Source organism: Cololabis saira, chromosome 17, assembly GCF_033807715.1.
Source record: "Cololabis saira isolate AMF1-May2022 chromosome 17, fColSai1.1, whole genome shotgun sequence".
Classification (NCBI taxonomy): domain Eukaryota; kingdom Metazoa; phylum Chordata; class Actinopteri; order Beloniformes; family Belonidae; genus Cololabis; species Cololabis saira.
In genome coordinates, this window is record NC_084603.1 from 13,901,340 (window position 1) to 13,925,250 (window position 23,911).

Below are 23,911 nucleotides of genomic sequence, written 5' to 3' on the forward strand. Positions count from 1 at the left end.
ACTTTGTCCTGGGTGTGAGGGGTCTGCAGAGATGTTATCGTGTCAATATGAGCCGCAATCTCTCTCCTATGAAGGCAAAAGAGGGTCAAACTTGCTACTAGCAAGGTGTTCCTAATGAAGATATAATAATAAATTGTATTCATAACACACTTTATATTTAGTGCTGTACTCTACTGCCCTTATTTTTAACAACCTGTGCTTTTTATTATTTTACCTCTTTTCTTATCATTTTTTGATTTATTTGTTATTAAGCGCACTCTTAAATCAGCAACTTGTGCTTTTTATTATTTTACCTTCTTTTCTCATAATTTTATTTCATTGTATTTGTTATTTACTGTCTAATTATGTCTTGCTGCTTTTAATGTTGATGTAAAGCACTTTGAATTACCTTGTGTTGAATTGTGCTATATAAATAAACTTGCCTTGCCTTTAGTCATCTCAAAGTTCTACAGAGCAGAAAAATAAAACATGAACATTTTTTACAAAATATTTTTAAAAACGGTATATAAAAGATATTAGCTATAAGCTTTCTTAAAAAGGTAAGATTTCAGGTCACGTTTAACAGCCTCTGAAGTCTGTTAGGCCCTCAGATATAATATATAATTTATATATAAAATTATAATTATAACTTATATATAATTTATAACATTGTGTGGTGGAAAAACATGAAATAATAGTTAAAAAAAAAACGACGAAAACGTAAAAGGGCTTTACACAAACCCGGAAGTAAGTGCAGGTCACCATCTTTCATATCTCAATCCTCTTCGGCTCGCTTGTTTAACGGGGGCCGAAGCCGGAAGTGAGTGGCGGTGATTCTCTTGCTCGCTTCGCTCCTCTTGGCCGGGCCTGGCATGGACATAGAAACAGCGTTTCAAAATGTCGGAGAGTTCGGACCCTGGCAGAAACGAGCCGTGGCCGTCCTGGTCCTGGCACAGGTAGGCGGCCCTGGTCCTGGTCCTGGTAAACGAACCGCTCAAAGGCGAGGAGAGTTGACGTCTGATTTATGGTCCGCGTTAAATCGACGCAGAGCTTACGGCGAAGGCTACGCGTACGTGCGCGTTTCCGCATACCCTACGCCGTAGGCTCTACGTTGGTAAACGCGGAACCATAAATCACCATCATACGCTGCAGCTACGTGGCTGTCAGACGGGTTTTGTTTTCCTTTTTTTAAAAGCGTTTTTCCTGTAAAAGTGAACATTTAAAAGAGTTTACATCTTAAAAAGCTCCGCAGTGTCTAAATGCCGCTGTTTGCATCGGAAAATGTGCACGTTGTGTGAAATATTCGGAATAAATCCAAACAAAAGCTCTGAAGTTTGATTTAGATTCGTTATGTCAAAGAAAAGAGACTAATGCACTTTATGCCGCGTTCCATTTGTCCGCGGAAGTCGGAATTTCCCAGTTCCCAGTCGGAATTTTCAACTCGAACGCCCCTCGAAGTGGGATTTCCTACTGGGAAAGTGTGAGAAGCTTCACCACCCCCGAGTTACCATTCCCAGTTCCCAGTTCCGATTTCCGAGGTAAATGGAACGCGGCATTAGTTAGTAAATAATTTATGAAACACAGTTTGTGGTACCGTCAACCTAGTTACTAATAAAGAGAAAAATACTATTATCATTTATTTATTTATGCCACGTCAGAGGGACCTTTTTTAAGCATCTGCATGAATCACTTTTTTTTTTAATTGAGAAGTTATATTCAAAGAACATCAGAAAAGTGATCCAATAAAAATGTAACAAAAAAATAAATGTGTGAAAGTGGGGAGAATGACACATAAACGAGTGAATAAAAGCATCTGCATGAATCACATTTGTGTTTATTGAGCCAGAGATGACGTGACTCACACGTGACCAGTCTTAGTGCGTGTTTATGAATTAAAACTGGTCCAAACGCATTTAGTTGCTTAAAATAGAAAGCAGTGAAATAACTTTTTACCGTTCCTCTTTTATTGACGAATCAGAAGCCAACTTCAGCGAGCTGACCAGAGCATCCAACAGGTTAAGTTTGTACCTGTTGTTGTTCTTTTCCATATGTGAGAAAGAAAAACGACTTAATTCTATAAGAGAGATGATAAAATCCCCAAATGTAGTTTGGTACATTTATAAATAGAAAACACTGATATCTGGTATCTAAAGTGGACCAGTTATTTCCTGGTCTGGAGAGCATCAACAGGTCCAGATCGCCCTGGAGACGGCTTCATGGGTATAAATAGAGAAGTACAAACTACGGATAACATTCAGGAAGAAAAATTAAAGTTAGAAAACGATGAAAAGAGAGAGGAAAAACCTCCCGGGATCTGGAATCAGAGGCCATGAGGCGGCACGGTGGAGATAGTGTCATGGTGTGTGCTTGGCTGAGACTGGAACAGGCCCGCTGGTGTTTACTGGTCACTAAATGTGACTAGATCCAGACTAGTGGTCAGTGGAGACCTGCAGGTCTGGATCTGGACCCTAGTGGTCAGTAGAGGACCTGCAGGTCTGGATCTGGACCCTAGTGGTCAGTAGAGGACCTGCAGGTCTGGATCTGGACTCTAGTGGTCAGTTGAGGACCTGCAGGTCTGGATCTGGACTCTAGTGGTCAGTAGAGGACCTGCAGGTCTGGATCTGGACTCTAGTGGTCAGTTGAGGACCTGCAGGTCTGGTTCCAGACCTGCAGCGTTCCTGGTCGACTTCGATCCTGCAGTAGGTTTTTAGCTGGTTGGTTTCAGGCGTCTTTTCATTCAGGGTTCCTCTGATCCAGTTCCAGGTCAGGTCTCTAAGGGGGAGCCTCAACTAACAATATTCAGTTTCTAAAACAAATATTCCCGTGACGAGTCTTGGGTCTGGTGTCCAGGGGCCGGATTCACCAATATGTTCTTAAGAACGATCTTAAGAAATGTCTTAAGATCTAAAATTAAGAAGTTCTTAAGTGCAATTCCTCAATATTTTCTTAAGAACCGTCATTTCTTACGATTTTCTTATTTTTCCTACTTAAGAACTTCTTGAAATATGTCATTGCATTGCACGCCGCGACAAACAACATTTATACAGGTAGTTTGCGTCTTAACCATCAGTCACTCACTAAACATGGAGAAGGAGAAAAAGAGATGCAGGAACTTTTCAAGACAGGAGCTTGAGGTTATGATGGATGAGATTAATGTGCGAAAAAATACTATTGGGGAAAATTAATAATAATTAACTACCACGCTAACTTACATGCTAACAAACAGTTAACAGGCTCTTTGTGTAATTAATTACAAAGTATATCCTCTAAACTATAGTCTAAACTTGTCTAAAATGTGTTGAGAAAAGGTGATATTAGAGGCTTAACCTTTTCACAGAAGAAATTTTAAGACGGGTCAAGGTTGTCTTAAAGTTAAGAAAAAAGTCAAGAACAAATTTGAGAACTTTTATTTCAAGAATACCATTTATTCTTTAGTTTTTTCTTAAGAAGAAAGTTGAGAAAATACTTAAGAACTTTTTTGGAGAATAATGACTTCTTCTCTTTTTTCTTCTTAAGACTGAACTTAAGAAAAAAAAAATGACACTTAAGAAGATTTTTTCTTAAGAATGTTTTGTGAATCCGGCCCCAGGTCTACATGGCGGGTCAGTCCATGCTCATCGTTCTGGTCGGGTTCACGCCGGAGTACCGGGTCGTCCCGCAGGACGGCGTCCCGACCGACCAGCAGCAGCTGCAGCAACGCGTCGCCTTCACGGAGGACGTGGACTCCATCGTGACGGAGGTGAACGAGCCGACGGGTTTGACACGTTTTGAAATGTTGAAGTCTGTGATCGAACCCTCAGGAGACGTTTGGGTCTCGACCCGTCTGTGTTGTCTTTAGTGGTTCCTGGTCAAGCAGCAGGCGTACAAGGTCAGCCTCGCCGGGTCGCTGTTCTTCGCCGGTCTCCTGGTTGGGAACGTCGTGTTCGGCCCGCTCTCCGACCGGATCGGCAGGAGGCCGGTCTACCTGGCAGGTGAGGACGTTTCCTGGTTCTCTGTCTAAACCCGCGAAGGGAGCCGTCTGATTGGCTGCTGGGTAAACGCCGTCTCAGGCTAACGACAAAAACATAAATTATTATTGTTATTTACACAAATGAAGCCAAAAAGAGGAAAGAAAAACCCAGTTGGACCCGGTCCTGGTCCACTCCCGGGAAGATTGGCGACCCTCTTTAAGTTTTCCATCTACGACGTTTTGCAATGTTTTGCTCTGTAACGCTTCAATGCAGGAAGGGGCGGGGCTTCTGATCTGCCCGGCCAATCAAACGTCTTCCTTTTCCCTCCACAAATGAAATTAAAGCTCCTTTCGTCAATGCAAATTATGACTAAATATCGTCGTGAACAAACTTTTATCACCTGAGGAAAACGAGACGCAATGAAAATGCTGGTCATGTAACGATAACGATAATTAAATATATAATGCAATTTCGTAGACTAATAACAAGACTAAATTGTAAATTACAAAATAAAAACTCTGCTAAAATGTGTCTTCATTTTCGTTGATCAAAATGAGAGGAAATATTCTAACAAAGATCAATTTTTTTAAGTTTAGGTTTTCTTTTCCATAGACGTGGAAAAGAAAACCTAATGTGTCGTCGAAAAAAGAAAAAGATGGGGAGAAATGTGGAAAAATAAATATGTTGTAAACTCAAATTAGAGTCTTCTGTATCTGGAATTAATGTATTCTTGAGTCTATAAGGTAACAATAATATAATAATAACCTTGTTTGAATTGTAAAATGGGTTTGGCTAAATACAATATTCGACTAAAACTAGACTTAAATGGACAATTCTGACTAAAATAAGACTAAAATGCTCAGACTTTTAGTCGACTGAAACTTGACACGACTAAAAGGAGAATGAACGTGACTAAAACGAATAAAAACTAAAATGATAGCTTGACCCAAAGACTAGACTAAAACTGAAACAGGCTGACAGAAACAACACTACATCCCCCCAGTTTTGTACAGTTTTATCGGCCAGCACCACCTTCGCAGCCGCAATCGGGTTGACTGACGCGCTCAAGGCTGAAAATTGTTCAAACAGTCGCCTTGGCAACGCATGACATCACTCGACGCGAAGTGAACATTAAACTGCAGATGGTTTGGAAATGGTTTAAAATGGTTAAAAAAAAGTAATATTTGTTAGTGCCCCTGGAAACCGTCACTCAGGGCTGTTAAGACGGTGTGGTCCCAGTTTGAGTCGGAGCTCGGTTCTTGGGTTCTGAGCCCGTGTGTCGGTTCTCCCCCCAGGTCTGTTCCTGGAGGTGGTCTTCGGCTACGTGACCGCCGTGGCGCCCACCTACGAGGTCTTCGCCGCCTCCCGCCTGCTGGTGGGGCTGATGAACGGCGGCATCGGCCTGGTCTGCTTCGTCCTCACCCAGGAGTACGTGGGCAAGTCCTACTGGGCCGTGACCGGTACGGAGCAGCGGGGTCCCGGTCTTTGATGGGTCCTGCAGGTTTTTATTTTAACTTAAAAGTTCGGAAACAAAAGCCACTTTCCTCCTTTAGAGGTGGCAAGAAGAAGCATGTGAACCCTTTAGTTTCCTGTAATAGTAATGGATCCAGACCTGCAGTTCCTCTACGGACCACCAGGGTCCGGATCCAGAACTCCTGGTTAAAATGTTCAACTTTACAGCAGAAATAAACACATTTACAGTTCTGGTCTCCCTGACAACGGTACGGTTTGTTAGTTAGTTAGTTAGTTAGTTAGTTTATTTGTCCACAAGTGGAGATTTGTCTTTTGTCTCATAATACAAAAACAACAGTAACATGACACAGCAACAAACACTAAACATTTACACGCAAAACATCTTAGTGGCAAAAAAGGAGGAACAACAAGGGCATGTACATAAAAGACACGACTACCGAGATGTGCCCTCATTCAGAGCCTTAATGGCGTTGGGAATTAATGAGTTTTTAAATAAGTTCCGGTAAGCCTTTGGTACACAGTACCGTCTACCTGAGGGAAGTCATTTAAACTCGGAGTGGGTGAGTACGATCATTTACTATCCTAGCAGCTTTTTTCCCAATCACTTCCTTATAAATGCCACTTAAGTTTCTCTGTGTCTTCCCTATTATTTTTGAGGCTAGATTCACTATTCTTTGTATCATGCATCTATTTTTTGTGGTAAGGTTGCTGTACCACATTGCCAAGTTAAAGGTTAAGATTCCCTCTATGAGGTTTTTATAGACAGTCTCCATAATCTGCTTGCTCACACTAAAAGAGTTGAGCTTGCGTAGTAAATGTAGGCGTTGATAACAAGATTTAAAGATGTGGTTGCTGTTGTTATTAAAGTTAAGATTGCTCTCAATAAAGGTACCTGAATATTTAAAGTCTTTCTGGTCAGTGATTCTGGATCAGTTCTGGATGGGTTCACGTAGAACCCGACCCCGCTGCTCCCCAGCACTCTGAACTGTTCTCCGCTCCGCAGGAACGCTGGCCAGCATGACCTTCGCCGTGGGCATCGCCCTGTTCGGGGCGCTGGGCTACCTCATCCGGCCGTGGCGGAGTCTGGCGGCGGCGGCCAACTCCTCGGGCGTCCTGTTCTTCCTGCTGTCAGTGTGAGTAGAACCGCCACGGGTCCTGGACCGGTCGGCCCCTCTCTCCGTCCGTCAGATTTATATGATGTTTATGAAATCAACCCTTGACTCCGCCCCAAAGCCCTCATTCGTCAGTATTGGTGTTGGCAGGGCGTCTTGTTTCCATGGCAACCAGTGTAACTATGCGGACTGTACTCGGACGTCGTGGAAGACTTCATTGACTTCATTGGCTGCGTTTACATGGGAAGTTTAATTCCTCTTTAATTCAGAATTAAAATTAAATCCGATTTAAAATGAGTAAAAATTACCATGTAAACACCTAATTCCGAATGAAAATGGCCATTCCAAATTAAACTTAATTCCGAAGTAAGTGGCTGGTTTATTCCGGTTTTAAATCCGAATAGATTAATTCCGTGATCATGTAAACACTCATTCCTCTTTAAATTAATTCCGGTCTTTCTTTCTGCTCGTTCCCTCGCCCGTCTGTCTCCATGACACTTATATTCCGCGCTGGGCTTGTTTTCCAAACAAAGTTTCAAGATGGCAGCACGCAGTAAACGCTGGTCAAGAGCAGAGACCGTTTATTTAATAAATAGCTTGGAGGATCTGGAAATAATTAAAAGAACAGATGGAAACATCAAAATTGTGAGCTTTTCAAAGTTGTAGCCGCTAAGTTTGTTTTTCTTCCGGTAGTCGTAACTTCCGGTCCGCCCTCCTATCCAATTTTCCCAACCCCCAGATCTTAAGAGGACTTGGATAAAGCCGATCAAACGTGTTTTCCATGTAAACCTCAATTCGCAATTACTATTTCCATGTAAACACAAAGTGACTGACCCGAGGTGCTATGCTACCGAATACTGGGGTCTGGATCCAGAACTGCAGGACCGACCACTGAGTTCTGACCTTGATCTTTATAATTAAAGGTGTAGACCTTTGATTGGCGGCTACTGTACCTTCTGTACTTCCCCCGACTGACAGCTGGTTTTGTTTATGATGAAAACACCAGCTGAGCATCCTGCAGGACCGGTCGGTCCACTATTGGCGCTTTTACACTAGTACCTACTCAGCGTGACTCAGCACACCTCGTCTCACCTCCACTTTCCCTTGCACTTGTTTGTTTTTCAACACCCAGATGAGAAGTAGGCGGGATTGGAGCGAAGCTGCTGTGACGTATTTGATTGTGTGATCTTAATGGAGAAGACAACAACACTAAAGATGTAGAACCTGGAGGAGATGATAAATGTGCTGCTGGGTCTGTGACTTGTGTTCGATATCAAGTTAAAAAATGAGAGTGAAAGAAGCTTCAGGCGGCAACACTTTAAAAAAAATTTAGTTTGTGTCGGCGCTGCTGAAAAGTCCGTTGGTAGCCGCGAGCAGCTATGAAGTGAGAGTTCCTGGTGGATCTGGTCGTTCCTTATTCCCCGTCTAGATCCCTTTTTTAATTATCTCGTCAGCCACCAGGTTTATGAACATCTTCACCTCAGAGTTGGATCACCAAACAGACTTTTGCGCTGCCATTGGCTGTTGAATAAAATGAACAATGAACAATGAACCAATCGGTGGCCTGTAGTGTGATGACATCAGATCCAGGGCCGACTCAGCCGCTTAGAACCTCGGCCGAATAGATACAGAAAAAGTATCAACTCTGCACGCCTCCACCCGCCTCGACCCGTAGTGGAGAAGCGCCAAACAGGGCGTGTCGAGTCGAGTCGTGCTGAGTAGGTACTAGTGTAAAAGCGCCATTTGTTTCCCTGGAAACGCAAAATGACGATGGGATTTGGACCGAAGCAGACAACCTGAACGTGTGCAGTAACGTCTCGTCTTCATCTTCCCTCCAGAACCCTCCCAGAGTCTCCGCGGTGGCTGTATTCTCAGGGTCAGACGGAGCGAGCCGAGGAGGTAACTACGCCAAAACCAGCCGTTTAACGTCTCACTTGGGGGTCTAAATAAGTCTCAATAAAAAACAACTTAATTCAACAAACCTTTTCTTTAGCACAGCAGACCTGATGCTCCGACGCTCGCGGAGACACTTCCTCCTGCATCTCTCTCCCTGCATCTCCCTCAGACACGACCTCCGCCTCCGTCTCTTCCTCCTGCTGTCTGTCCCCTCGTCCACCAGGTCTCTGTCTGTCCCTCCGTTTCCTGCTCTGCTCTCCTCTCAACATCTGGACCATCTGGCTCCGTCTCACACCCATCGTAGACTTGATAATAGGACATATCCTTTTATGTCTTCATCTTGCACAACTTTAGTTATTATTATTATTATTTAGGGCTGGGTATCGATTCAAATGTCAAGAATTGATTCTATTCCGATTCTTAAGATTGAGAATCGATTATCCGGATTTGATTCGATCTGATTCGATTCGATCTGATATTGATTTGGGTAAGTGTTGTTAAAAAATATTTCTGAGCTGTTGCCTGAATAATATGACTGTAAAATAACTAGTGAACTACTAATTTCACTAATTTCACATCGAAAGAAAAGTTAATTTAGTTCAGGAGTTTTAAAAACCAGCGCTTTGTTAACGCTACCGCTACTCTTCGACGCCTTGTTGCATGGTTTGACAGTTCACCAGGCGAAAATGTAATTATGAAAAAAAATCGATCTTTAGATATACTAATCCAGGGTTCAGCAACCCGCGGCTCTAGAGCCGCATGTGGCTCTTTAGCGCCACCCTAGTGGCTCCCTGGAGCTTTTTCAAAAATGTTTGACCTTTTTTTTCTTCTTTTTTTTCTCTTTTTTTCCTTTTTTTTCTTCTTTTTTCCTTTTTTTTTCCTTTTTTTTTCTTCTTTTTTCCTTTTTTTCTCTTTTTTTTCTTCCTTTTTCATTCCTGTTTAATTTCGACATTTCAACTTTTTTCTCGACATTTCGACTTTTTTCTCGACATTTCAACTTTCGCCACTTGCCTTCATTCTAAGGTTTATACAAGACTTTTCATTTTTTGCGGCTCCAGACATATTAGTTTTTTGTGCTTTTGGTCCAATATGGCTCTTTCAACATTTTGGGTTGCCAACCCCTGTACTAATCGATTTTTGGAAATTAATATGAGAATCGATTTAGAATCGGAAAATCGATTTTCTTCAACACAGGCCTATTATTATTATTATTATTATTATTATTATTATTATTGTTATGCACACTCACACTGTTACCGGTTTGCTCTAAGTAAGACAGCAAGTAAAACTGATGCATTTATTTATAGTATAACATCAACTTTGGCACCTCGCTGCTGGCTTGAGGAAAAAGTTAATGCGTATGCTAGTATGAAGCCAAGCTCACCTGTAATTGACCCTTGGTCAGCCTTCTGATTGGTCCCTGACTGACCAATCAGAAACATCCTTCTCCGTTGCAACATCCGGGTCAGAATATCTGGTTGGACCAAACAGTATTTTCTCTCGTTCACATCAATGGAAAAATCTTAGTTTTTACTTGCCTTGTATCGAAATTTAAATCACTGGATTATTTATTTTAAACTTTGTATTATTAAAAAGGAACACTTGTAGTTCCGTGAGGGTGCAGCGTATTTTAATCCCCAAAGTGACAGAAATACGATCCGTACTTCCAAAACAAAGTCGGCGCGGCAGCAGCTACAACCCATAGCTACAACCGGTTAAGCGGTGTGAGAACTTGTAAAAGTTACACCCGCTACCCAGAGGGAACCACAGGAATACAATTCATCCCAAAACCAACGGTAAAATACTGAATATGTCTGCTTTGGATAACACCACGAGGACGATCAGCTAAACTCATCAAAATATCTCATTTTCGCCGAAAACCTCAGATTTTAAACTCACTCCATGGTACCTGAAGTGTTCCTTTTTTATTTATATCTAGTTACTGTTGATTTTCTTTGCTACATTAATTAGAAATAAATTGATGTAAAACCCCATTTTTACAATGGAATTGGATGGGAGAGATGATAGTTTTGTCCAACCTGGCAACGGGGGCGGGGCTTGACAAAGGGTCAATTCTCCTGTTTTCTAAAACATCTGTATTTATTAATGCCCTCAGCAGGGGGGCCACAGGGGACTGCTAGTCCCACCCCGGATCCCCCAGAACCGCCCCTGGGACCTTGAACTCTCCTCTGTTCGGTAGTTTGCGTGACAGTTGATGCTTGACTTGTTGGGCTTGTTAAGACGGCGGCGACCAAGAGGAGATGGAAGACGCACCTCATTTTGGTCGTCTTGCGTCGGCTTGTTTTCCTCCAAGAGGCCTCTTGTGGGGTTTTATCTTTCCTGGCTTGTTTTTACTTGTTTTTACTTTCTAAATATCTCCAGGCGTTAGAGTGAGGGCTGAAATAGTTAACTTTTGAAGCTGCTCTTCCTCCTACGACGGGAAGAATGTGGTCGGGGGGAGAGTAATGAAATCCATCCGTCTGCAGAGCTGAGGAGGAAACGTGGTGTTTGCAAAATACCGCACCCATGCGGGTGTGTTTCATCACCTCTAAGCTGTCGTCACCTTGGTCCTGACATCAGCATTGATGCTTTTATTAAAATCAGTCAGCTTCTCCTGCATGTAACCAACTATGTCGTCGTGGCGGTTACGCATCATAACGCATGCCAAACAGCTGATGAAACTATTGCAGAGAATTAAACTCATCATAAAGTCTCCAGAAGACGGCAACAAAGAGAGTTGGAGGATGTTTTGAACTGAATGTTTAGAGGACCAAACTGCAATGAATGAATGAATGAATGAATGAATGGATTAATGCTTACGTGAAGAGAGCAAAATAATGACATTTCAGCCCTTTCAAGACTTATTTACTACTAAATCAATTGTTCACATCGACCTGAAAACACGTCACTCAGGTTAAAACACAAAAGTTTTCTTTTATAAGTAGTCCCAGTGAGAAAAGTCTGGTCTTCTTCTGCTGTTTTATTTTTATTTTTAAAAACCAGCAATACGGAGCCCTGGATAGCTCAGTGGGTCGAGCCGGCACCATTTGTAAAGGCTAAAGTCCTCGTGCTGGTAGCGCAGGTTCGAGTCCCGGCCTGTCGCTCTAAACTGCAATGTTTCCCTCCCTCTCTCTACCTGTTTCCTGTCTACCTACTTTCTCAATATATAGTCTACAGTTTATAGTTTTATATGGATCCCCATTAGCTACAGCAAAACTGCAGCTATTCTTCCTGGGGTCCGACACATAATACACAGTACATTACAACAAAAATTAAAAGCAAACCTAAAGAGGTAGCATATAAAAAAAGAAGGGTAAAACGGAAAATAAAGAAAAAAATAAAAAGTCTTTCCGTTTAACATTTAGATATAAATAAAATCAATCCATATTCATACATTTTCAACAAATTCAAACCATGTATAATTATCATAGTTTGCACCAACAACCATTTTTAATAAATATTCATATATTTTACATACATACATACATACATACATACATACATACATACATACATACATACATACATACATACATACATACATACATACATACATACACACACACACATACAGTATATATACCCATATACTATCTACATTATTTATTTAATTATTAAATACGTTTTATATATATCTATTCAGGAGATGTTTCTTTACTAACAATTTGAATTCTTTTATATTAATAGTTTTCTTAAAGTGTTTGGGAAGTGGGTTCCATGCAGACATAGCTCTGTAAATCACCGTTCTTTTCAGTATAGGCTACTAGTCCCACAAAACCTTAAAAAACAACCAAAAAGAAAAAGGCAATACTAGAAAAACAACGTGGACGCTTCATTCCAGACTTTTAAATGTCGGGTATTAGAAGTTTTTTTCAGTAATGTCAGAACTTGGATCAGTGCACGTGTGGTTACAGCGCTGCACACACTTCAATAAGTCAACTTGAACATGAAATGCTTTACTTGTCCCGCCTCTCGAGGTACCCGCTCCTCTCTGATTGGTCAGCCCTAGATTTCGGCTCCACCCACCAGTTTCCTAAAGGTAGAAGCCCGAGACGGGTGGGTGCAGGAGGAGTCGACTGTATTGAATTAATGTTTCAGTGAACGACTCATTAAAGAGGTTAAAATAAAATGAAAGAAAACATCAAACGTGACGTTTAAAGCAGCTTGTTGTCGTTGGTTCAGATATCGTTCTCTGCTCTCTGATCGGTAGGTTCTGCGTTACATGGCGCTGAGGAACGGCAACGCCGCCAACAACCTGACTCTGCAGCGCGTGGGCGTTTCTAAAGGTGGTAACCATGACAACAGGAACACCGGAGTCCTGCAGCTGGCGCTGCACCCGGTGCTCCGCATGCGGACGGTGGTGCTCATGTACGTGTGGTGAGTATCTACCTGTAAGACCTGCAGTCCCTCTACCGACCACCGGGGTCTGGATCCAGACCTGCAGGACCTGCAGTCCCTCCACCTACGGTTGCACAATTAACCAAATTTTAATGGCAATCAGTATTTTGGCTTCCCACGATCAAAATTACGTGCTGTCTGCATGTAGCCGCGGTGGGTAACCTCACTCACCTGAATTTTACTGGGTAATGTTCGGATTTGCAGCTACAAGAGACGTCGAAGCAAAAGTTTAATGTCTGTTGTAGGAGACGAAGTGCCTGTCCCTCGACGTGGGTCATCATGTGTTCAAATATTTCAGATTTAGGTGAAGCGATGTTAACCAGGAAAACGTAATATTCAGAGAGCGCTCTAAAGGTGTTTCTGCGCCACAAGCCAACACAACTAACTTGTTCAACGACCTAAAACAAACCACTACGTCAGCTACAATGAATGCATGAAGGTAAAGAAACACCTTCCATCCATTGCAAGCGTGAGTGGTTCACCATCATCTCAAATGTACCTTAAAACAAGCTTCTACAGCGTCACCGTATCCATCCACCTGTCGGGATCACTAGAGCAATCACGGTCCATTTGGCCAAAGATATGTGTCCAATAAACACCGTGCATGACGACAGCTTCAACTTTATTTAGTTCAAGTGTAAATTTTCATCCAGAATAGAGGTGAATAAACACCATTTTGTTTTAAAATACCTGTTATTTAACAGAAATGTAAAATGTTAGTGAGTGTAAACGGTGTCCTCTTTATTTAATTCTGTGTAACATTTATTTTTATTTCTATTTCTATTATGAAGGCACTGAAATTTACGGAAGAGTTTTAGGGCCAGGCAGGAGAAAAATAAAAAATAATATTTTAGAAGAGGAAGATTTTTTTTTCATTATGCACTTCGAGAAAAAAGTCAATGTCGAGATTAATATTGAAGTACAATTTCGAGAAAAAAGTTGAAATGTTGAGAAAAAAGTCAAAATTTCATGAATAAAGTTGAAATGTTGAGAAAAAAGGCGAAATTTCGATTTTATTCTTGAAATTGTATTTCAACATTAATCTCGACATTTCGACTTTTTTCTCGAAATTGTATTTCAACATTCTCGACATTTTTGACTTTTTTCTCAACATTTCGACTTTTTTTCTCGAAGTGCACAATAAAAAAAAATCTTCTCCTTTCTCCTGCATGGCCTTAATACTCTTCAGTAGAAAATAGGATGAAGAACGAGCACTAATAAAATATTTATGCAAATGTTTGTAAATTAGCAGTAATGTAGCACACAGATGTGATAAGTTTACATGACGGTGCTATAATATCTTTTTTACGATGTTGACGATGAAAACACTAACGGTGCGTCATGCAGGGCCGGTCGGTGCACTTTGTGTCCCTGGAAATGCAAAAGCTGCTACAAGTAAACCAGCTTCTGTGATCAGATATGTGCAGATGCAGGTTTTGTTGATGGAGGCGCCTCCCCTGGTGTGTGTTGCAGGTACGCCTGCAGCCTGGTGTACTACGGACTCACCCTGGGCGCCAGCGAGACGTCCGGCAGCCGCTACGCTAACGTGGCCATGTACGGGCTGGTGGAGCTGCCAGCGTACCCGCTCTGCATTTACTTCATCAGCAAACACTGGTGAGGAACGCACCCCTGCTTTGTTACACCTGAGACTCTGAAAAACCTCTTTTCCACCAGACCGGTTCCAGGGCTGGTTCTGGTTCACAACTAGTTCAACTTGCGAACCATCTGAGAACCGGTTTGCTTTTCCACAGCTCGGGTGCTAAGGGGAGCCACGTCAGTTACGTCGCTCAGGGATTAAAGTTCTCCGTCTCTAGACGGATTTCCGTCAGTTGGAAAATAAGGAAAAAAAAGAAAGAACAAAAAACATTTGCACGTGCGTTTTCTTGTGGTACAGTTTAAGCCTGAATTATGGTTCGACACACTCATACACCAACCGTGCACAGCCAGTGTTCAGTGTTTTGGATATTTCAGCTTAAATTTCAAAACGTTATATAACATTATCTATATTTACTATAGCTTGTTTGGTTTCTTCTGTTATTGGACACACGGTTTGTCACGACAACTGAAAAATGCCTGATGCTTCATGGCAGCTGTGTGTCTGGTGACAGAATAAATTAGACGAGCTAAAATTATTTACTGCATGAGCTGTTGCAATTTTCTTCTTTTTTGCACTTTAAATGGATATTGAAAGACCCATTTGAGTTATTTATTTTTTAGTTATTTAACAATAATTATTGTGAAATTATTATTTCACTAGTTATTTTACAGTCGTATAATTCAGGCAACAGCTCAAAAAACATTTTTAATAACACTAACCCACATTAATATCGGATCGAATCAAATGGTGATTAAAAAACAGAAAGGGACCGCACGGCAGAAAAGGGGCCATTCTTAAAGTGATGCAGCGCATAGATGGTGGGGGAATATGAACTGGTGTCCGTGGACCACATCTCTTATGGTAGATTCACACTGAAGTCTGCCGATGCCTGCAGTGGGCGGGGCTTCATGCTGCGCTGCAGAACTGGAAGGAACAAAGTGCACATATCTACTGTGTATATATAGCGTGCACATATTCAGTTTCCTATTTCACCATGGTTCACACTTTGTGAAGCTTTCTTTATATTTTAGCGTTATTTCCTCGTAGATAAGAGTGAGTTTGATGCTCCTTAACAAGGTTGGTCCTCGGACCAACATCAACCATCAGAGCCGTTGGTCCCGGTGAAGCTGCAGTCTGTCTGCGCTGAACACTGACACACCGGGTCGGAGCGGATTTGGTCATATTGTTTAAACTGTGTTTTGTGATTAATAAGCACGGTTTTTAATTATTTTGCGTTGGATCGATGTAGCAAATAAAATCGTTCAGTGTTTCCCATGAGCAGTTCAGGTAAAAACGGCAGTCAAATCAGCAAAAATGTCAGTTTGCTGGATGAAATATATTAATTCCTGATAAAATAAGTTTGTTAGTGCACAGCTCTGCTCATGTCGGCATGTGAAGGAGCTTCCAATGCTTTTGACGCCTCTCGCAGCACGCTTTCATAGAATATGAATGGCAAACGGACATCTATGTGGTGCTTTCAGTGTGACTCCAGGGTAAAAGACAGGTTGTCTCCTCCTCAGACCCATGATGCTTTGCTGCATCCAGATTAATGGATGCTTATTTGAAACTGTGTCCGTCTCCCAGTCTTGCTATTGCCGTTAGTCTTAATAACTCCGCCCCCTCCGCTTACATAAGCGGTTCTTTCCTCTAGTCCAGCAAAGAGTTGGTACTACCTTGGAACCGGTTCTTCTGGCCCGGAGTCAGTTATTTGTCAGTGGAAACAGAAATCCTGGTTCCAAACTCAGCACTGGCCAAGAACCAGAACCAGAACCAGAACCAGCCCTGGAACCGGTTTGGTGGAAAAGGGGTGAATGTGGACCAAGTCCCTCCGGACGAACCCGTGCCAGAATCCCCGTGCTGGGCTTCCTTTAGCACAGTGCTTCTCAACCCTGGTCCTCGTGGGCCTCTGTCCTGCATGTTTTAGATGTTTCCCTGCACCAACACACCTGATTCTAATTAAAGGTCCTCATTAGCTTGTCACCAAGGTCTGCACAGCTCTGTTGATGACACAGGTACTTTTATCACGGTGTGCTGAAGCAGGGTAGCATCTAAAACATGCAGGACAGGGGCCCACGAGGACCAGGATTGAGAAACACTGCTTTAGCAGATGATGTGTTTGTGGGAAGAAGGGAATCTCAAAGTTGAGGTCATCAGTACTACACCCTTGCTACCCTCCGCCCCCGCCCCCCCTGCCTGGCCTGAACTCCTGCAACACACGAGCTTTCTCCTCCTGCAACGGCAGAATAATGATAGAGAGGTTTTAGTTTTCCGATGCTGACTTCATAGTTGGGCGTGTGCACACTGGGAGAGTGTTAGTCAGAGTCTTGGCTGCTGGAATTCCCCTGGAACTCAGTGGAAAACGTTGTATCTCTTCCTAAGAAATTAAATTATTTTGTCGAGCGAAAACCACCTTTGAACCTTAAGATAGCGGCCCGGTTCATTTAAGAGTAAACAAAGGCGCGCCCGGGTGGACGCACCAGATCCCAGGTATCGGACCGGAAAAGTGATTATTTTTAGTTTTGGTTTTTCATCCCGTCCAAATACTGTTTTATTTTGAAAATCCGCCCGAGACCGACGCCCACTGGTCGGTTCAGAAACATCCAAGGTTTACCCTCCCCAGATCTGCAGCCACCGTCCACCCCACCTGCCCCACCTGCCCCCCCCCCAGGTCTGCCTCCAGGTAACCCCCGATGATGATCATCTCGTCCAGCGGAGGCTTCTGAAGCTCGTTATTTCTGGTGGACGTGAACGTTTGTAAACTAAAATAAAAGTCTGTCTCCGTCTCTGAAACCAGAACTGTTCCCAAACAGAACCAGATCCCTCTTCTGGTCTTGGCGGGTCTCGGGTTTCAGAACGGTCCCCTGAACATGTCTGTGTTTGTGTGTGTGTTTATTTATTAGAATCCCCATTAGCCATCACTCCGTTGTGGGAGTAATGGCTCTTCTTCCTGGGGTCCTCACACAGGACACAATTATATACATAATAAAAACATACAGAATAACAATCAAGTATAGAATTATACATGATAGTAACACTGAAAAAAACTACAATATTAAAATAATTTACCACAGTGTCGACTGCTTATAAAACCTGTTTTCACACCCACTCAATACCTAGGCTTATGAAACCAAAAAACAACAAAAATAAAAGCTTACCCAGAAACCAAGAAGTCAGATATTATACACACACCTTTCTAAAATCATCTTTTTCAGTTTGTTTTTAGAACTACTTCTGCTTTCCAGTACGGTAATAAAAGCTCGGGTGGAAGTTGTTCCACTCTGCAGCAGCTCTGTACTTAGCTGTTCTTCTAAATGTGTTAGTTCTCGGCAGAGCTGATGTGAATCTGTTGTTTACCGCTTGTCTTGTGTCAAAGTTACAGGACTGTCTCAGAAAATTAGAATATTGGGATTTTCTGTAATGCAATTACAAAAACAAAAATGTCATACATTCTGGATTCATTACAAATCAACTGAAATATTGCAAGCCTTTTATTATTTTAATATTGCTGATTATGGCTTACAGTTTAAGAAAAAATATTCTATCTCAAAAAATTTGAATATTCTGGGAATCTTAATCTTAAGCTGTAAGCCATAATCAGCAATATTAAAATAATAAAAGGCTTGCAATATTTCAGTTGATTTGTAATGAATCCAGAATGTATGACATTTTTGTTTTTTTAATTGCATTACAGAAAATAAAGAACTTTATCACAATATTCAAATTTTCCGAGACAGTCCTGTATGTCTGTTATTGGTTGGCACTAGTTGTAAATATAAGCAGTGTGTGTTTGTGTTCAGGGCGGGGAGGAGGAAGAGCATGGCCAGCTTCCTGTGTCTCGCCGGCTCCGCCTGCCTCTTCACCATGTTGGTCCCTGCAGGCTCAGGTGAGACCCGGCCGGACCCCCCGGCCCGACCCGGCCGGCGTCAGCGCCGACGCCTCGTTTTCAGCCTCCGCTTGTCTCCACAGGGACGCTGCTGAGCGTGACGTCTCTGGCGCTGCTGGGGAAGCTGATGGTCAGCGCCGGGTTCAACATCGCCTACATCTACACGTCGGAGCTCTACCCCACGGCCATCAGGTGAGCCGCCGCCCAGGTGACCCGCCCGCTGCGTGATGTCATCAGAACCGTGACGTGTGCTGTCTCCTCTGCAGGAACGCCGGGTTGGGCGTCTGCTCCATGTCCTGCAGAGTCGGGGGGATCCTGGCGCCGTTCGTCCCCTCCATGGTGAGACACTCACAAAACTAAGTTATTCTCAGAGGTGTCAAAAGTATTCACATTCATTACTCAGGTAGAAGTATAGATACTAGAGTTTAAAAATACTCCTGTAGAAGTTGAAGTATCAACTCAAGTTTTTTACTCAAGTACAAAAGTTCTGGTTTCAAAACTACTTAAAGTATAAAAGTAAAAGTAATGTAAGGGGGGGAAAGCCATTAAGGATAAAAGCCATTGAAAATGAATGCATCTTAGTATAATGTAAATATATTAAAGAACTATATATGTGTACTATTGAGCATTAACATGTGTTTCAGAGAGCAGGAGATATGATGACTAGTTGCCTATAAGTATTGTAATGGTGCAAAAAGTCAAACTTCACAGGCATGTTATCATTTATCCTAACCTTTATTGGAATGTACATCCAAGTTTAGTTGCAGGAATCTGAGGGAACGGATGTAAGAACAAAACTGGACAAGAACATCTGAAACAACCACAACCAAATTCACTCTATCCGGATGGAGCAATTTAACTGGATAGTTTTTATTAAAGGCCGAAATGAAATAGAGTAACGAAGCTGTTTTTAAAATGTAAGGAGTAAAAAGTACAGATAATTGCGTGAAAATGTAAGGAGTAAAAGTAAAAAGTCGCCTGAAAAATAATTACTCCAGTGAAGTATAGATAACCAAAATTTCTACTTAAGTAAGGTAACAAAGTATTTGTACTTCGTTATTTGACACCTCTGGTTATTCTGACGGTTTAAGCTGCTTTTCAAGGTCTGGTTCTAGTCTGGTTTTGGTTTGGTTCTGGTAACAGAATCTGGTGGTCACCAGTTATTCAGTGTAATTTGATTACTATAATGGTAAATAATGTAATTTCAATTTTTAATACCTAAAATTCAGGTTTCATCTCCAAATTCAGTAACATTAACTATTCATGACTTTTCTGAGGTGGAGGGGGGTGTTGGAGCTGGTTATTCTGCTAGAGGACTTTGGGACTAGTTAGTAGTCGTGTCAATCCTTAAAGCACTGGAGTCAATCCTCCAATAGTAGAAATAGCGGTAGTGCAGTCGCCACACATATCTGATCTCAGCTGATGGATGGAAACATTTATAGTGAGTTCAACATCATCATCCACTTCTCTGTGGAAACTAGCTGAACCAGGATGGAGCTGATGTTCTGCAATCATGCAGGATCAGGAAATAACTAGGTTTGGTCTCAGTCTGGAGCTGAACTATTCTTGGTCTTGATACTCTCTGGTCTTGGTCTCGGTTTAGGCGGTCTCAACTACAAGTCTACTATAAATATGAAAAGAGAAGAGGAAAAGAAGTTACTGCAGAATAAAGAGAAGTTAGACTTGAACCAGAGTGAACTTATTTTAGAGTTTTATTTTGAGTTTTTAACCCTGATTTAAAGGAACTGATGGTTTCAACGAACCTGCAGGTTTCTGGGAGTTTAATCCAGATCTGTGGAGCATAGAATCTGAACACACACACACACACACACACACACACACACACACACACACACACACACACACACAGCACAATAGCCGAAGAATAAACCTGAACAGAACAATTTCACCAAACTATTACCTCAAAATAAAGTACCTATAATTAACCGTGTCAAGTAAAATCAAAAGTGTAACTTCATGTTAAGTGGGGGGTGTGGCGGCGGGACTTTCTGTGAGTCATGATGAGTCGAGCTCATCTTTTCTTCAGGATTCATTACTCAGCTGTTTTCTGTTGCTCCTTCAACATGTGTGTTGCACCTGTTATTTATTTATTTAAGCACCGTGGTTCTGTGAAATAGTTAGTCCTTAGATAAAGGTCAGTTAGATAAAGGTCGTGATTGTTATTACTGTACACATGAAGTAGATTATTAGCTGGAGGTTCGTGATTCATGCTGAAAGCTGGAAATATGTCAGGGGAAGCCCCGCCCCCTTGTGGGAGGAGGTTGTCATGGAGACGCTGCTGAAAACAGAGGACGAGAATCTGTCACGCATGCGCGTTACCTCCACGGATGGTTTACGAGACGCTGAGCATCTGGCTCCCCCTGGTGGCCGCCGCGGGTCCTGCAGCCCCCCACATAAATAAATAAATAAAATATAGAAAGACAAAAAGGGAAAAAAACCAAAACAAAACCAGCTAATTTACAATTAAAATAAAATACATTTTTACTCCTTTTTATGTTTGTACTCTGAGTGTCCTCTGCACCATAATTCCTCTGCACCTTAACACATGTACAAATGGCAAATAAACTTTATCTTATCTTAAAATATGGAAGTTAGATCTCACTTACATCACACCTGCATCAGTCATCACCTGCAGATAAGCATCCAGAGGTCTGCAAAGGTCCTCGAACAGAACAGTAAGACTACCACGCATGGACCATCGGGACAAACGTTTTAATTAGGGATGCCCCAATACCATTTTTTTCACACCAAGTACGAGTATTTTAATTTGTGTACTTGCCAATACCGAGTACCGATACGAAAACTAGGCTAAAAATCCAATGGAAAATGCAATGATTTGGAAGATGGGTTTTATTTGCAACAGATAAATTCAATAAAAATAAATAAAATGAGGAGAATAACTATTTTAATCAAAAAATAATATTTCTTCCATCCATCCATTATCTATACCCGCTTTATGCCTTGCGGGGTCACGGGGGTCTGCTGGAGCCTATCCCAACTATTTTCAGGTGAGAGGCTGGGGTTACACCCTGGACAGGTCACCAGTCCATCACAGGGCCAATAATCTTTCTGTGTAAATAAAAAGTCTCCACACTGGCACTGTCTTCACATTTAAAAAAATATATCAAACATATAACATATCAATGAAACATCATATCGCGGCTCGAGTGCGTCGAGAAGACGGTGAAATCCTTGGTGTTCTCCAGCTGACAGTGGCTGCTCATCCAGCGCTATACATAACGGCTTAGAGCCTCCGTTATTTTAACGGCCCGCAGGTTTTCTCTTTCCATTGTCTGTCTCTTTTGCAGAACCTGAGCTAATGTTGGCTGTTTTGCAGTAGCATTAGCAAACTCCGTATCCTCAGCTTTATGATGCGCCTTGAGATGTTTTATCAAGTTGCTGGTATTAAACGGCGTATTCTCCTTCCCTTCTCTTGATACCTTAGCAGCACGTAGCTTCAGTTGGCCTTGCTTCTGTCGTCGTCCCTTATTTTGAAATATGTCCACACTGCTGACATCCCGCCTGCATTAATTGTTGCTATCTTGCCTGAAACGGCGCTGCCAGTCTCACTCATGTATCACTCTCTTCTCATCACCACGCTGACGGCGGCTCAACGTCTCCCCCTAGAGTCACTAATCAGTAACTACAACAACAATGAAGTGGTATCGGAGAATTTTTGTGAGTACGAGTATATGAGAGCAGTATAGGCCCCGATACTGGTATCGGGGCATCCCCAGTTGATTAACTATTACTTTTTGACCCACAGATGTGATTTCATTTGTGGATTTGAAACAAAAAAGAAAAGAAAACTTCTGAAGACAGAAAGTAATTTTAAAGACAGAAGAGAAGATGTTTCCGTTTGGAGATTAGGGCTGGGCGATATATCGAGAACGCGATATGGTACGAGACAATATCGTTTATATCGATTTAAAAATTTTTTTTTTTCTTTTAATGATTTTGATATAGCTTATTTTGTGACAAATTGACTTGAATTGACTTGTTTTATTTGAGATTTGCACAAATGTTTTGTTATTTGCACAACTGTCAACCTCAGTGGAAAAGTCTGCCTGTTACTGTCTACATTGTATTAATTGCACAGGGTATTTTAATTTAATTTTTATGCAGGAAAGGGATATTTGTTTTATTTTATTCAAGAAGCATTTTTATTCTATATATGCAGGCAGTTTATTTTTATTTCATTTGTTTTATACATTTTGATATTGTGCAGACCTCTGTTAATAAAGGTACCTTTGGCACGAGGCTTTGTATTAAAACTGTTTTTTTAAGGGTTTGCCTCAGAAAAAACTGAAGCTAACAGAGATGCTATGCTATAATGCTTTGGGGGAAACCCCAATTATGGCACAGAAAAAATATCGATATATATCGAGTATCGCCATTCGCCTAGAAAATATCGAGATATGAATTTTGGTCCATATCGCCCAGCCCTATTGGAGATTAAGTCACACCTTTAATGATGCGGTGAATAAATATCGATTATAGATCATTAAGTGTGTGTGTGTGTGTGTGTGTGTGTGTTGCAGCGGGCGCTCCACTCCTCCATGCCCTTCACTGTCTTCTGCCTGAGCGGCTTCTCTGCCGGGTGTCTGAGTCTGCTGCTGCCGGAGACCCTGAACCGGCCGGCAGCCGAAACCCTGGATGACCTGGGCGGTCCGGGCTACAGCCGGATTCTGGAGAACAAGGTGACCGGCGCTCGCGGGCCGGAGGAAACCCGATCATCTGAGCACGGTGACCGGCATCGCCTCTGATCCGCCTTCTTCTTTTCTGGTTTCGTCTCCAGGCTGTTTTATACGAAGATGACGACTGAAGGTCGAGCCGCGGACTGCTCCCGTGATTTCCTTGGAGGGACCGGTCTCGCGGTCTCCCTTCGGGTCTGGAAGCCGGAGCGGATCCTGCGGCTCCGGGGGGAGCGGAGGGAAGCCCGCTTCATTTCCTGAGTTCTGACCCGGCGCCATCGCGGCGGTCGGGAGGACGGATGGTTCCCTCGACGTTCCACACAGAGCGCCCGCCCCCCAGCAGCTCGGCGGGACGGCGTTTTCCCCGCAGGACCAGGACTAAATCCAGACTTCTTTACTTTCTTTTTTTAGTTTTAAGACCTCGGTCGTTTCAGTTCTGGCGTCCCCCCTGGACCGCTCCTCGGCCCACAGATGGTTCCGTGTTTGAAGATCCGTATTTTTATTATTTAGAAACGAAACATTCCTGTTTAAATTCTCCTTCGTTCAGGTCCAAATAAATCCAGGTGCTGACCTGGACCCACCGGCGCCGGGCCGGATCAGACCTCAGCTGTGCGTCTCAGAAGTCGGATTTTTGATCCGGGAACCACGTCGCTCAGGGTTAGAGTCCAGCACCCATGAGGTTTAGAGTCCAGCACCCATCGGGTTTAGAGTCCAGCACCCATCGGGTTTAGAGTCCAGCACCCATGAGGTTTAGAGTCCAGCACCCATCGGGTTTAGAGTCCAGCACCCATCGGGTTTAGAGTCCAGCACCCACCGGGTTTAGAGTCCAGCACCCATCGAGTTTAGAGTCCAGCACCCATCAGGTTTAGAGTCCAGCACCCATCGGGTTTAGAGTCCAGCACCCATCG

General features: G+C 42.5%; 1 protein-coding gene across 3 annotated transcripts in view; it reads left to right on the plus strand.

The window, feature by feature from the left end:
* Nucleotides 1–798: 798 nt before the first annotated feature.
* The window catches only part of slc22a15 (solute carrier family 22 member 15), a 24,381-nt gene continuing 1,268 nt past the window's right edge, over nt 799–23,911 (plus strand). For 2 of the 3 annotated variants that reach the window (XR_009784393.1, XM_061745765.1), the window contains exons 1-14: nt 799–935; nt 3,569–3,718; nt 3,818–3,950; nt 5,225–5,389; nt 6,406–6,535; nt 8,353–8,413; nt 8,508–8,633; nt 12,621–12,787; nt 14,282–14,422; nt 18,203–18,288; nt 18,372–18,480; nt 18,555–18,627; nt 22,851–23,009; nt 23,108–23,911. The exon at nt 23,108–23,911 is cut by the window's right edge. Coding sequence is in view for 2 of the 3 variants with exons in the window: in XM_061745765.1 (XP_061601749.1) it covers nt 852–935; nt 3,569–3,718; nt 3,818–3,950; nt 5,225–5,389; nt 6,406–6,535; nt 8,353–8,413; nt 8,508–8,633; nt 12,621–12,787; nt 14,282–14,422; nt 18,203–18,288; nt 18,372–18,480; nt 18,555–18,627; nt 22,851–23,009; nt 23,108–23,134 (1,611 nt within the window). In the remaining variant the exon portion in view is untranslated. The remainder of the gene's footprint in view (nt 936–3,568; nt 3,719–3,817; nt 3,951–5,224; nt 5,390–6,405; nt 6,536–8,352; nt 8,414–8,507; nt 8,634–12,620; nt 12,788–14,281; nt 14,423–18,202; nt 18,289–18,371; nt 18,481–18,554; nt 18,628–22,850; nt 23,010–23,107) is intronic. The other variant, XM_061745766.1, reaches the window with a different exon arrangement.